Genomic DNA, 13,377 nt, shown 5'->3' on the forward strand with positions numbered 1-13,377 from the left:
CTCCTTTTTCTTTGGGTTTCCTAGAGTAGTTAGGTGAGGAAAGCATTATCGTTTCTTTTTCTGTCAAATATGTGTTATCTTTTGCTTTAAAAACATGAAAAGTAACAATAAAGTCTTGATTTTTGATAAATTGTAGAAAGTAGAACAGAATCATCATTTTGCTTTTCGAATTTATTTTTATTTATTTACAAAGCTAATATGGTGACATTACTGAATCTTTCAAATCTGCGCATTTCTTCCTGTCATGGTAGGAAACATGTTTCAAGTAAGTCCAGACAGGTGTACTTCTTATTCAGTTCCTCTTTTCAGCTAACAAGATTTTCCTAGTTGCGTTTTGTGTTTTGGATCAAAACACGTATAAATAACAATATTCAATTGCAATTTAAATTACAAATGTGTAAATTACAACAATTCCAATTGATATACATGCCTAAAAAATGCCAATCGACCCACACGGTCGTACACCCTGATTAAAAGGACAAACTCTGTTCTGACTGGTTTTATGACATTAGAATTCTTCATTCAGAGTTTTAAACACTCGTTTTTGTTAGATTGTCTACTGTCGAGTTGTTGTGTCAACACTGTAAGAGAAATAGTAGATCATGGTCATTTTAGAGTTGGTAGGTGTAAGGAAATGCCTTCTTGACATGGTTACCCCCTGACTTTTTGCCTTTGCTGATGCCAAGTTATGATTTGAAAGTGTGCTGGGACCCTGCTAACCAGGCCCCCGCACCAGTGTTCTTTCCCTAAACTGTACCTTTGTCTCCATAACTGGCACAACCCTGGCACCCAGGCAAGTCCCTTGTAACTGGAACCCCTGGTACCAAGGGCCCTGATGCCAGGGAAGGTCTCTAAGGGCTGCAGCATGTCTTATGCCACCCTGGGGACGCCTCACTCAGCACATACACACTGCTTGCCAGCTTGTGTGTGCTGGTGGGGAGAAAATGACTAAGTCGACATGGCACTCCCCTCAGAGTGCCATGCCAACCTCACACTGCCTATGGCATAGATAAGTCACCCCTCTAGCAGGCCTTAAAGCCCTAAGGCAGGGTGCACTATACCACAGGTGAGGGCATAGGTGCATGAGCACTATGCCCCTACAGTGTCTAAGCAAAACATTAGACATTGTAAGTGCAGGGTAGCCGTAAGAGTATGTGGTCTGGGAGTCTGTCAAACACGAACTCCACAGCACCATAATGGCTACACTGAAAACTGGGACATTTGGTATCAAACTTCTCAGCACAATAAATGCACACTAATGCCAGTGTGCACTTTATTGTGAAATACACTCAGAGGGCATCTTAGAGATGCCCCCTGAAAACATACCCGACTTCCAGTGTGGGCTGACTAGTTTTTGCCTGCCTGCCACACACCAGACATGATACTGGCCACATGGGGAGAGTGCCTTTGTCACTCTGTGGCCAGGAACAAAGCCTGTACTGGGTGGATGTGCTTCTCACCTCCCCCTGCAGGAACTGTAACACCTGGCGGTGAGCCTCAAAGGCTCAACCCCTTTGTTACAACGCCAGAGGGCATCCCAGCTAGTGGAAATGCCCGCCCCTCCGACCACTGCCCCCACTTTTGGCAGCAAGGCTGGAGGAGATAATTAGAAAAACAAGGAGGAGTCACCCCCCCAGTCAGGACAGCCCCTAAGGTGTCCTGAGCTGAGGTGACTCTTACTTTTAGAAATCCTTCATCTTGCAGATGGAGGATTCCCTCAATAGGATTAGGGATGTGCCCCCCTTCCCACAGGGAGGAGGCACAAAGAGGGTGTAGCCACCCTCAGGGCCAGTAGCCATTGGCTACTGCCCTCCCAGACCTAAACACACCCCTAAATTGAGTATTTAGGGGCTCCCAGAACCCAGGAAGATGGACTCCTGCAACCTGAAGAAGAAGAAGGACTGCTCCTGAAGTCCTGCAGTGAAGACGAAGACGACAACTGATTTGGCCCCAGCCCCACCGGCCTGTCCCCCTACTTTGAAGAAAACTGCAACAGCAACACATCCAACAGGGTCCAGCGACCTCTGAAGCCTCAGAGGACTACCCTGCATCCAAAGGACCAAGAAGCTCCCAAGAACAGCGGAACTGTTCAAGAAACTGCAACTTTTGGAAACAAAGAAGCAACTTTTAAAGACCACACGTTTCTTGCCGGATGCGTGAGACTTTCCACTCTGCACCCGATGCCCCCGGCTCGACCTGCGGAAAACTAACACTACAGGGAGGACTCCCCAGCGACTGCGAGCCTGTGAGTAGCCAGAGTTGACCCCCCCCTGAGCCCCCACAGCGACGCCTACAGAGGAAATCCAGAGGCTCCCCCTGACCGCAACTGCCTGCTTCAAGGAAACTGGCGCCTGGAAACGCCACTACACCTGCAGCCCCCAGGATCTGAAGGAACAGATCTCCAGTGCAGGAGCGACCCCCAGGCGACCCTCTGCCTATCCCAGGTGGTGGCTACCCCGAGGACCCCCCCGCTGTGCCTGCCTGCATCGTTGAAGAGACCCCCGGGTCTCCCCATTAATTCCTATTGAAAACCCGACGCCTGTTTGCACTCTCCACCCGGCCGCCCCTGTGCCGCTGAGGGTGTACTTTCTGTGCCTGCTTGTGTCCCCCCCGGTGCCCTACAAAACCCCCCTGGTCTGCCCTCCGAAGTCGCGGGTACTTACCTGTTGGCAGACTGGAACCGGGGCACCCCTATTTCCATTGAAGCCTATGTGTTTTGGGCACCATTGTGACCTCTGCACCTGACCGGCCCTGAGCTGCTGGTGTGGTAACTTTGGGGTTGCCTCGAACCCCCAACGGTAGGCTACCTTGGACCCAACTTTGAACCCTGTAAGTGTTTTACTTACCTGTGAACTTAACATTTACTTACCTCCCCCAGGAACTGTTGATTTTTGCACTGTGTTCCTAGAATACCTGAGTGAAATACATTTCATTTAAATTATTGTTTATAAATCTTGAACCTGTGGTTCTTAAAATAAACTAAGAAAATATATTTTTCTATATAAAAACCTATTGGCCTGGAATTGTCTTTGAGTGTGTGTTCCTCATTTATTGCCTGTGTGTGTACAACAAATGCTTAACACTACCCTCTGATAAGCCTACTGCTCGACCACTCTACCACAAAATAGAGCATTAGAATTATCTCTTTTTGCCACTATCTTCCCTATAAGGGGAACCCATGGACTCTGTGCACACTATTTCTTACTTTGAAATAGTATATACAGAACCAACTTCCTACAGTAGGTAAATAAATTGGTCAACTTTAAGTGCTCAACATTCCATAATTGATTTATTTCTCTAGGCCCACTTAGCTAAGTTTAACTAATGGTAAATCATTTGTAGTAACTGAATGCCCTTGGAGCACAATTTAAAGTACTGATCCTTCATTTGTTTCAACATAGTACAATATCTGTGTCTACAACTATTTTGGACAGTCTAGGACAAGATCAATATTGGCCAGCTCTTCACATGGAAAGATTTCATGAAATGATTGGTTACCAACTTCAAGAATGTGACTATGACAATATGCTGGTGGTTCCAGAGGTTGTGGGATCTCAACGAGCTCTGCCAAAACACAATTAGCCTCATTTAAACCTAGTTGAAGTCACCACTTCCATCCAGTCCTCATCACCACCAGCACTCTGAACCCCCTGCCAGCAGCATCAGTTCTTGATAACAGGGCCGCCAGTTCACAAGTTAGGGTTGGCAGTGTTGATTGCAGACAGCAACATGGAGGTGCAAGCACATTGAAGGTCACAAAAGACAGAAGGTGACCTGAGGTGAAGGGGTAATAGGGGCCATTGCATGCTTTTCTAGCTCCCCAGGACAAGTTAAAATTGGGCGCATAATGCTCACCTGATTCTGACATGGCAGGGATTTGTGGGCCGCTTGCAGGGCATGTGGCAGAGCAACTGACATTTGGTTGGTGCTATCCTGCCTTACCACTGCCTTGTATTCGGCTGGGGGTACCTTTCGGAGGAACACTAGCACTTTCTGAAGTGACGTAGTAGTGGAGGTTGTCTGTTTATAACAGGGAATACCACATGCAGCCTCACAAGTGGTTTCCTTGGGATGGTGTGTGGGTGTGATTTAGAAAAGTGGTAAAGTGTGCCCTGGCTGAAGAACAATAACTTGATGTCGTCTTTGGTCTCTGCTGCTGTTCTGCTTGTGACAATAGAATCTTTCCATTAAAGTGCTATTTAGCCTGTTCCTAGGACCAGAGTGTGGAGGAAGTAGATGATGTGGAAATCGCTTATAAATAACCACATTAACACACTGAACACACTGATTCATGGTTACTGTACGCTAGCCTCCGGGGTGGCAGTTAGTCTTCTTGTACATGTCAAGTTGATTGGAAGTCTTTCCATAATTACTTGGGGCACTAATGAAGATAATACTAACCTCTTGTAATTACTATTGGGTCTGCATTTCGATCATGGTTTATGCATCATACAGTAACACACCACTGGCATAACCTACTCCATCCAAATTATGCATATTAGATGTTTATGTGAATGTACGAATGCTTGCTGGCATATAAAGTTGTGCGTTATATGTATGTGCTCTTGGGCTAATTTAAGCCAAGATAGCCAACAAATTGCTGCCTTTGAAAGCGCCATAACATTCAAGGTAAAATGTGTTGAGAATTTGCAGAAGTTTATTTTCCTCTAAAAATGTGTTGCATAAGATGTGCATTTAAATGTGTTTTTGACATTTATTTTTGTATTGCATCGCATAGTAAATACCACTTGCACTATAATTATAATGGAACAAATAGCAATTATTTTTGGTGCTCCAGTGTGCTTTCTATCAGAAACCACGTTGTGTTTACGGTAGACTCGCATGAATGGCATATCCGTGACGTTTGGGGTGTTACCCATGCTTAAAATGTTAAGGATGCTTAATAGGCCATTTTGATGCTAGAATCTTTAGCTTTGCCTGCTCAAAAATCCAATTTCCGCAAACTAAATGGTTGTTCTATTTTTCCACAGTTCTGCAGCTGAGACTGCAGCAAAGACGGACCAGAGAACAGCTGGTGGACCAGGGCATCATGCCACGTAAGACTATTTATATGTAGAATGGCATCTGCTGCCAGCTCGCTGTTTTTATATTATATGTCATGGTGTAAAAAGTCTGTGGAGGCAGTCTCTTTTGAAAAAAAATACTTTTTAATTCTTGTTAGATATGGATCTGCAGTCTGTGTGTTTGTTTAGTATTTACATCGATCCTATGTTAGAGAGGACTATGAGGAAAAGAAGAAGGAGAAAACCTTGCTCATAATAAATATATTTTAATGTGCGTATTGTGAAAAGACTTCAGTATTCACCGCGAGTTGTCAGGTCCGATTCACCAACTGCATTTTATATTACATAAAAGTTCTATGTACCACAAAACGTAATTCACAAACGTACGGCCAGGGATTTCCTCCTCCACTCCCCCTTTCTTTTCTGTATTGACATCTCTGCCACAGTGGTGGAGTTATCCAGTCACTTATATGTGAGGGACCGGGGAGTGATGGGTAATTGGGAAATAACTATTCAAAAATAGGTGTGGTTTACGGAAATTCAAGGAGAGATTTGGGCGGGACTTCCTAATATAAAAGACACACCGAATGAACAGTAAGAGCACTGCAGTTCAGAAACTACACTTCTGAAGTTAACCACCACCCCAGAAACTACAAAAAAATGTAATTATAATCCAGCACGGGTTGGAGTAATTCGAGCCCCGTACTTGGACAAACACAGTTACTGTACACACTCCCTTAAAAACACAAGGTGGGCAGGGAATTAAAATAATACCCCATTGGAATTAATATTCATTTAATTAAATTAATTTGACATTTGTGATGGTACATGTTTAACATCTAAATCATGTGTACAGTAATAGACACTGAACACATACTCGCGTAAGCTGTTGCAGCACAGTATCATATTTTCTAAACTTTATTTTCAGAGTTACATAAAAGCTAAGGCAGCTTAATAACATGAGTAATATCACACATTGCCAATGACCATGACGTCCTTCTGTACTAATATACATCATCGAGATTGCGCAATACTTTGCTCTTCACTGGCCACAGTACTGTGTTTTAATTTCTCATCCATTTCTGGTGTTAGGATTAGGCATATTTCATACATTTTATTTAATGGTTAACACTGCCTGCTTACTACCAGCATTTAACATGGCATTGCTTCATGTGCTTTGCGGCCCACTATGATAAAAGCCATCTTTCTCAGGGCATTCATCAATATCTAAGCCGCTGAGTACTCTCCTAGTTGCTTTTTGCTGCTGAAAATGCCATAGGTGTTTGGTTCCTTCATTCTGTAGTATAAAATACCCTATAATTAGATATCCATCATATATAGTGCTAACTATTTTGTAAAATTAACATACTGTAACTACTTGCTAATCTGCTCTAAAATGCCTGTATTGGAAGTTCCTATGCCACATGCTTGTAGGAACCTGTAGCTGTCATTTTGTTTAGGCGATTACTGGTTATGGAAGTCCTGTAATTCTCTGTAGGATGTTAATTTACATTACAATTTCCACTTAGTCTATAGAACACAATCTCTTCCTTCAATCAGACCTTTTGGTTATTGTGGGTGCTAGAGCACCAACTACAGGTTTCCTCCATTCAGATAAATGTAACATGGTCTGTTGTCTAGTGTTTTGGGGTATATAGGCTTTGGACAAGTTTCTCAACTGTAAGAATTTTATCATGTGCCTTTAAAAAAATTCATGCCTGAAACTGGAAGAAATATGTAGGGGAATGCATTATGCAGATGCTTTTGTTTCCAAGAAGAACATAATCCTTACAGATTGTACCATAGACTTTTTTACTGAAAGCTCTTTGTTTTTATAAAAACTACTGTATATTTAAAATGATGACAACACTCAGGTTTTAGAATATGTTTCTGAAAGACAAAAAGATCTGAAAAGTTTGGTGAACTGCCACTAATATCGCTGGCAGCTGTCCACCAAACTTTTCGTACATTGAAAGGAACCTCTATGTCAGTGTTTACTTTCAATGTACAGAGAAGGCCACTGGACGAGTGGTCAAAACTAAATTTGGCAGATGGTAATGTCCTCTGCCACCCTGATGAACTGTACTCCATCCACAAATACTTAAGTCAGGCCCTTAGTTTTGTAAAAGTGAGCATTTAATGCACAGTACATACTAATGCCAATCTTTAATAGAATTATTTTTTCATTTTAACTTCATTATAACTTTCTGTTGGAATGTTCTTTCTGAGAAAGAAGTTGTGGGTGACTTACTGTTGTACCAACATTTGTGTGGATACAGACTCTATTCACAATACCTAATACATACAACCTTTAAAAGCATGAATTATTTCTAAATGTTTTACAGCTGAATTAGTTTTTTGTTCAGAAATCAATTCTACAGGATATACATTTACAAAGAGTTTAATGCTCATTGTGAACAACATCACAGATATTATATATTCAATAGAATGAGTATATTCCAACAGTATGTTCTGTGTAATTTTTTTAAGAAATGTGTAATACTACGGATTGGAGAGTTTACAACTCGAAAAAAATGCTTTGTACATCTGGAAGTAGGTCTGCAAAGTCTCAAACAAAGCAAAAAAAAGTGTAAACGTTTCTTTTTAAAAGTATTCTGGTTTCCTTTAAGGAAAATGGGCTGCATAAAAAAATACTTTACTGAAACTGATTCAGAGACACTGTGGGCTGGTGACCATATGAGGCTTCCACCCCTGTGATGGCCTTCAATCTAGTGACTCTCAGTTTGTGACCTAACTAATATTGATGAAGTAGGTCAGATTGCGACCAAGTAGTATTCGGTATTGTAAGACCAGACTCATTAGTACATAGGTCCGTTCTTAAGATTCTTTACTGGCGCCACATCTACTGGCTGTAAATTGCAACTAGTATTTTGTGACCAGTAAATTGTGTATCTGGCTCATATTTCCTTTGACATTAGAATTCAGTTGCAATAAGAAAAGTTACCAGATGTCTGAAATAATCTATCATAGGTGGCTGTTAACATCCCAGTACCCGTGCTGGCAGAAAACATCACTTTAATATTGCTCTCTCTGCCCCCTGCCAAAAATAAAATGACAGACAGGCGGCCTATTGGCTCGCTTTTCCTACATGTTTCTGCTTAGACGGGTAGCATTGTTTCAGCTTGAATTACATATCCCAAGTAGAAAGAAAAAATGCTCGCAACTTAAGTCATTAGACTGTCTCCTGTGTGGAAACATCTGCTGCAAAACCGCACAGGAGCCTGAGCCAGCTGTGGTGTGTTTCTTCCCTTAAGTCCTTACTTCCTCTTATGGCATCACTGTTTTCAAACTACTACAACATGGTCTTCCCAAAAAACTCTTCCTGTGCCGTGTGTGTAAACATAGACATAGAATATATACACTTTGCTGGCAACAAAGGACTTTCTGCTTTTCAGTCTCTATAACAGTTCCACAGAAACTTTAGCTAGAAAATCAATAACTGCAGTTCAGAATTTTAGGTGGGAAATGCTACACTGATTTTTGATGAATAATATACGCACACCATATTGCACCTGCCGCGAGTGCAGGTAGAGACTGGAATATTTTACTTTTTCATAGTGTTTTGCATTTATATCCCATATTTGAATAGCCGTCCATTTTAAAGAATAAAATAACACCGAATGTACGTAACGAAAATATTGCAGACCTGTACTGTATTGGGCACCCAGGAAATTCTGTGAGAGTTGGGACATTAAGTATAAAGAATGTATAAAGTTCCTGGACAGGAATGTGTATTAACTTTTAGTTCCAGAAGAAAACGTGTTTGAATTACCATCCCTTATTTTAACAAATTTGCTTCTTTCCTATTAATGTTTTCGTATATCTACCTTAGCAGCAAGAGGATCCTTAGTGAATGTATCTCATACACAATCAAACATTTACACACATTTTACAGACTTTATTCCCTAGGTTCCCACATCAGTTGCTGATACATTTCTGGTCCATCGAGCAGATCCATCTAATCCTATGAACGATACATACAGTCCTACTTCCAGTCACCTTCACATAAGAAACAGAGGCAAAGTGCCCCAGAACATGCATTCAACAAGGAAGTGCCTCTCCAAGCTGTTAAAAGCACTTCAAGCTCTAACAAGCAGTGAAATGAGGATATACTCGCTCACTCCGCAGCTCCTGAATCAAAATCTTCACCAGTTATGGAGCTTCAAGTGCTCAGGCAGATGCAGAAGTGTTAGAAGAAGATGTACACCAAACGTGATTTAAAATTCTCAGGATGTCAGATTCGAGGTTCATAATGATGACTTTCATTGTATTCCTGCAACCCCCTGTTCTTGGTGACTTTTCAGCTCTTCCCTCAATTGGAACTGTGTTGAGCAAGTCCTGGTTAGCAAAACCTTTACATTGTTTCATGGCCTAAGCTTTTGATGGACTGATTGGGAATATTTCCATACGCCTTCTCCTTCCACCACCTCATCTGCTTTGAAGAATATTTCACAAAATCAAGGATGGTGTTGGCCATTCCCATCTTAGTAGTCTCATACTAGCCTTGCTAGGTATCGTTCTTGATCGTCTAACACTTTGATTAGAAAAAGCCTGTTTATTTTTTCAAAAGGGCAGGACCTTCTAACGAGAGGTGAGAGAAGAATTTTACAGCACTCCTTAGTGTCACTCAGCTTGATAGTCTCATTTGCCAAGCTACATTTTACCGGTTTATGTCTTTCCTCAGACCGCTAGAATGCTTTGGTGGCTGCTAAGAAATCCCCTTCCAGGTCTAGGTATGAGAGGTTGAGATTTTATTGTTAGTCCTTGATAAAGGGCTTCAGCCCTTTCACCTACTGTGTTGGCAATGTCATGTTGTTTCCAAGCACCTAACAGGAATAGAAATGCAGGTGGACGTCTAGAAAATAAAATCTTGCTGCCGTTGCAAGGTACAAAATAATGCTGAGAGGGTTATTTTGTTACCCTCAGTGAAGGTTATCAAACACCAGCTGACTGGCTGTTTGAGTTTATGTTCCAAAAATGCCTTCCTGTGAGCTAAAGCGGTTTTATTAAAACACAATCCTTTTGATGATCATCACTTTTTCAAAATACTTTTAAAAACTCAAAGCCCTAAACACTGAAATCAATGGGACAAGAAGGCTTTTATTGGAGTGTCAACATCATTTAGCAACTCTCTCCCAGGGACCTTCTTACCCCGCCTCCAGGATGCACTTAAAACACTCAAATTGTTCTAGAATTTATTAAGATACCAAACAACATTCTATTTGGACTCCTGTACTTACACCGTTCTTAAGCACTTAGATTGTCTTTTGGTAGTTTAGTACTATGTTCTTCATTTTATTACTCTGCACCATAGGACTTTGCTCTTTTTAAAGTGTACTAATCACCTATGGATCAGCAGCTCAGTATGAAATAGTAAAATTAAAAATATGAATATGGGACTGTGCTCAATATGACCAATACATTTTAGAAAGCATGTCTGCCTAAAACAGGGACTATCCATTGTTATCGTTCTCCTCCTCCCTTCCTTTTCAGATTCTGTGGAATTTATCCACAACTTGAGAATGGGAAATGTTCAGGGCATAGGAGCAGAAAAAAGTCATTTTTATTGTGAATCTTTTTTCACCAGCCCACAAGATCCCTACTGTTCTAAAAACAAATTTACCTAATGCCGCTTTGTCATTGCATTGATATGCTGTTATTCTTACCATGTAAATAGGCAAGTGTGAACGGCTAAGCAAAGGAATAGGGTTCGGCTGAATTTACATCTTCACATACGTTATATCGGTTGCTCAAAGCTCTGATTAGCTACTTTGAGAAGTGGTTTTCAATCCTACCACTAGTTATTTTTTTGGGATTATTCAGATCTGTGTAGGATACATCTCACATTCAAGGCAATGGTACATAAGATTGCTGCAGCAGATAGACCAAGCTTGCCAATTGGCCTATCTGATTAATATTTTGGTGGTTTGAAAAAATATTTTGTACCATTGCACAGCAGTTTTAACACTTAAAACCATATTGCTTTTGAAAGCAAAGCTCCAGAAAGGACTCGGATACTAATGCGAGATGAGCTTTTTATTTCTCCCAATAGTCTGTGGTACCAACAATTAGCTACACTAGTTATAGTCTTTAACCAATGCACATATAAGACTTTAAGCACAGGTAATATGCCATAAAAAGTCCATTTACCATTCTTAATCAGATCTGAGATGTATGTTATCTTACCAATGAACCAATAATACAAAACATTGATTTTAATAGAATTCACCTTTCACCATTAACAAAAGGCTCATTAAGAACATGTGATCCAAGTTAACTTTTACAGTATTTGTACTCTCAGCTAGTTTGTGTTCTTCTCACACCAGCTGAAAACGTGCTGAAGACCCAGACAAGAATGGCATTACTTTCGAATTACTCCATTTCACTTTGAAGCTGACATATGTGAGAATAGCCACTGAAGCAGACAGAAACCAATTAGTATCCCTCAATATCAGAGGTAGGTCATCTGCATAAAGGTATTTTTTTGGTGTATGCCTCCAGCAGTGGTGTAACCAAGGCCTTACTGCCTCTGTGGTGCGGGGGGGCGAGCTCTAGGGGGCCTGACCAGCTCAGTACACTGTGCATGGGCGGCAGGCCCCTGTCTGGATCCAGGGTCTAGGTCCAGGGGAGGGGGCCACCCCAGGTACTTTGCAATGGGGCCTCTTCAAGTTTCGTTACGCCCTTGGCCTCCAGTGTTCATTGCCAGTACTCATTTGCCTTCCATTATGCAAGTAGACAAGAGTACCTCACGGCTTCTATGAAAAGAAGACGAAAGAGGGTGATAGCCTTATATTGTCCGTCACTGACAATAAAAGGACATAGAAAATAAGAAAGGGTTGACTGTTTTCAGCATTGGAAATTTGTACAGAGTCAATGATTCCCATTAATGTGGTTGTGAATCTCATTGAGGCTGTTACTTTAAAGAGATAGCATCACTGTATGGCCAAAGATGTTTCAGGTACCCTAGAAATTGCAGCAGCAAGGCAGTCATCCCTTTAAATGTCTCCTGCACATGAGGAACTACCTTATATTGCCTTCCGCTAAAAAAAAACAAATAAAGTTGCAAAGAATCTTGAACATAGTCACATACCTGGATGTTCGCAGACTTGTGGAAACTCCACTTGTTGTTAGCCATAAATCAGCTGTTGAGGACACTTCCTGACAAAGGCAGAAAAATTAGTTTTCATGGTCAGAGGTATGCCTTTTCCTCACAAGTCGGACTGGTTCAAATTTTTCATTAGTCCAAAGAAAGTGTTTTGTTTCTTCTAGTTGTTGTTTATTAGAATCAGCAGCAAAAGATCTGTCAAATATTAGAACTTCTATTCAGATACTGTAAAAAATAATCCGAATGGTGTGTCAGATTTTACATCTAGGCATTTTTCCGTGTTTGTACGAGAACCTTGACTCGGTTGAAGGACTGGAGGTAAGATTGATTTATCTGATGGTGGTGATATTTCTACTTGGAGCTTTACATTCAAAATAAAAGCAACAGGGCTTTAATCCCTATGCCGAGAAGACTTGAACTCGACGCTATACTCTGCTCTCGAAATTATTATTTTCTAAAAAGTACAGTAGAATGACTGTCATACCCAGGAGTTATTGTTCATGCTATCTTTCCAAGGATTGCACCAAACCCTGCTAAAATTCCTTATAGTTGTGACCACTGGCATTTTATTCACCTCAATGTTGTGAAGGGTTTGTGATTGTTAATGTTTCTTTGCAGGATTGTTAATGTTTCTTTGCAGAGAGCCAGACTCTGATGTACACCGGAGTTATCAGGCAACTTGCTGTGTTTTTATTGTGGGTTGTCAGAAACAGCTATCCCTTAAGCCATTCGAGATACTAAGCGTTGGAATGATAGGTGGTGATCTACCCCATGGCACTGTTGTTACATTGTTTCCAAACAATAATGATTTGATGCTTGTAGAGTGATCATTACAGACTCTCTTTCCAGTCCTAGACTTTTGTGTGATAGCACAAGGCACTCTGTGTGTTGTAGTTGAATGGTGCTTCTATTTAATCAATTAGACTAACACAGATGGAATTAATGAACTGTGGATGAAACACTCAGGACTGGAGACAGTGACTTTAATGACCTGGAGTGAGGTGGGCACCCTTGTTGCTTAGTCTGTTATATGTTCATTTAGGGCAGGCTGTGATGTCAAATTATTTTGACCTCTGACTTTGACAGAGAAGCTGGCCTGGCACCTCACAGAGCCCCAGGATGTACTGTGGGATGGACTTCTCTCTACACTATTGTTTTCCTCGAGCTCCTTCTCCACCACCATCTAATTGTAACCCAGGTTGCATGGCCAGGGCCTTGTGGGGGAAA

At 41.3% G+C, this 13,377-nt stretch overlaps 1 protein-coding gene across 1 annotated transcript in view; it reads left to right on the forward strand.

Moving 5' to 3' along the window:
• Nucleotides 1-13,377, forward strand: part of MRTFB (myocardin related transcription factor B) — a 314,132-nt gene that overhangs the window by 96,366 nt on the left and 204,389 nt on the right. Inside the window, exon 2 of the mRNA XM_069210422.1 lies at nt 4,992-5,057. Coding sequence (XP_069066523.1) covers nt 4,992-5,057 — 66 coding nt within the window. The remainder of the gene's footprint in view (nt 1-4,991; nt 5,058-13,377) is intronic.

The sequence above is a fragment of the Pleurodeles waltl genome, chromosome 10 (genome assembly GCF_031143425.1).
Source record: "Pleurodeles waltl isolate 20211129_DDA chromosome 10, aPleWal1.hap1.20221129, whole genome shotgun sequence".
NCBI lineage: Eukaryota > Metazoa > Chordata > Amphibia > Caudata > Salamandridae > Pleurodeles > Pleurodeles waltl.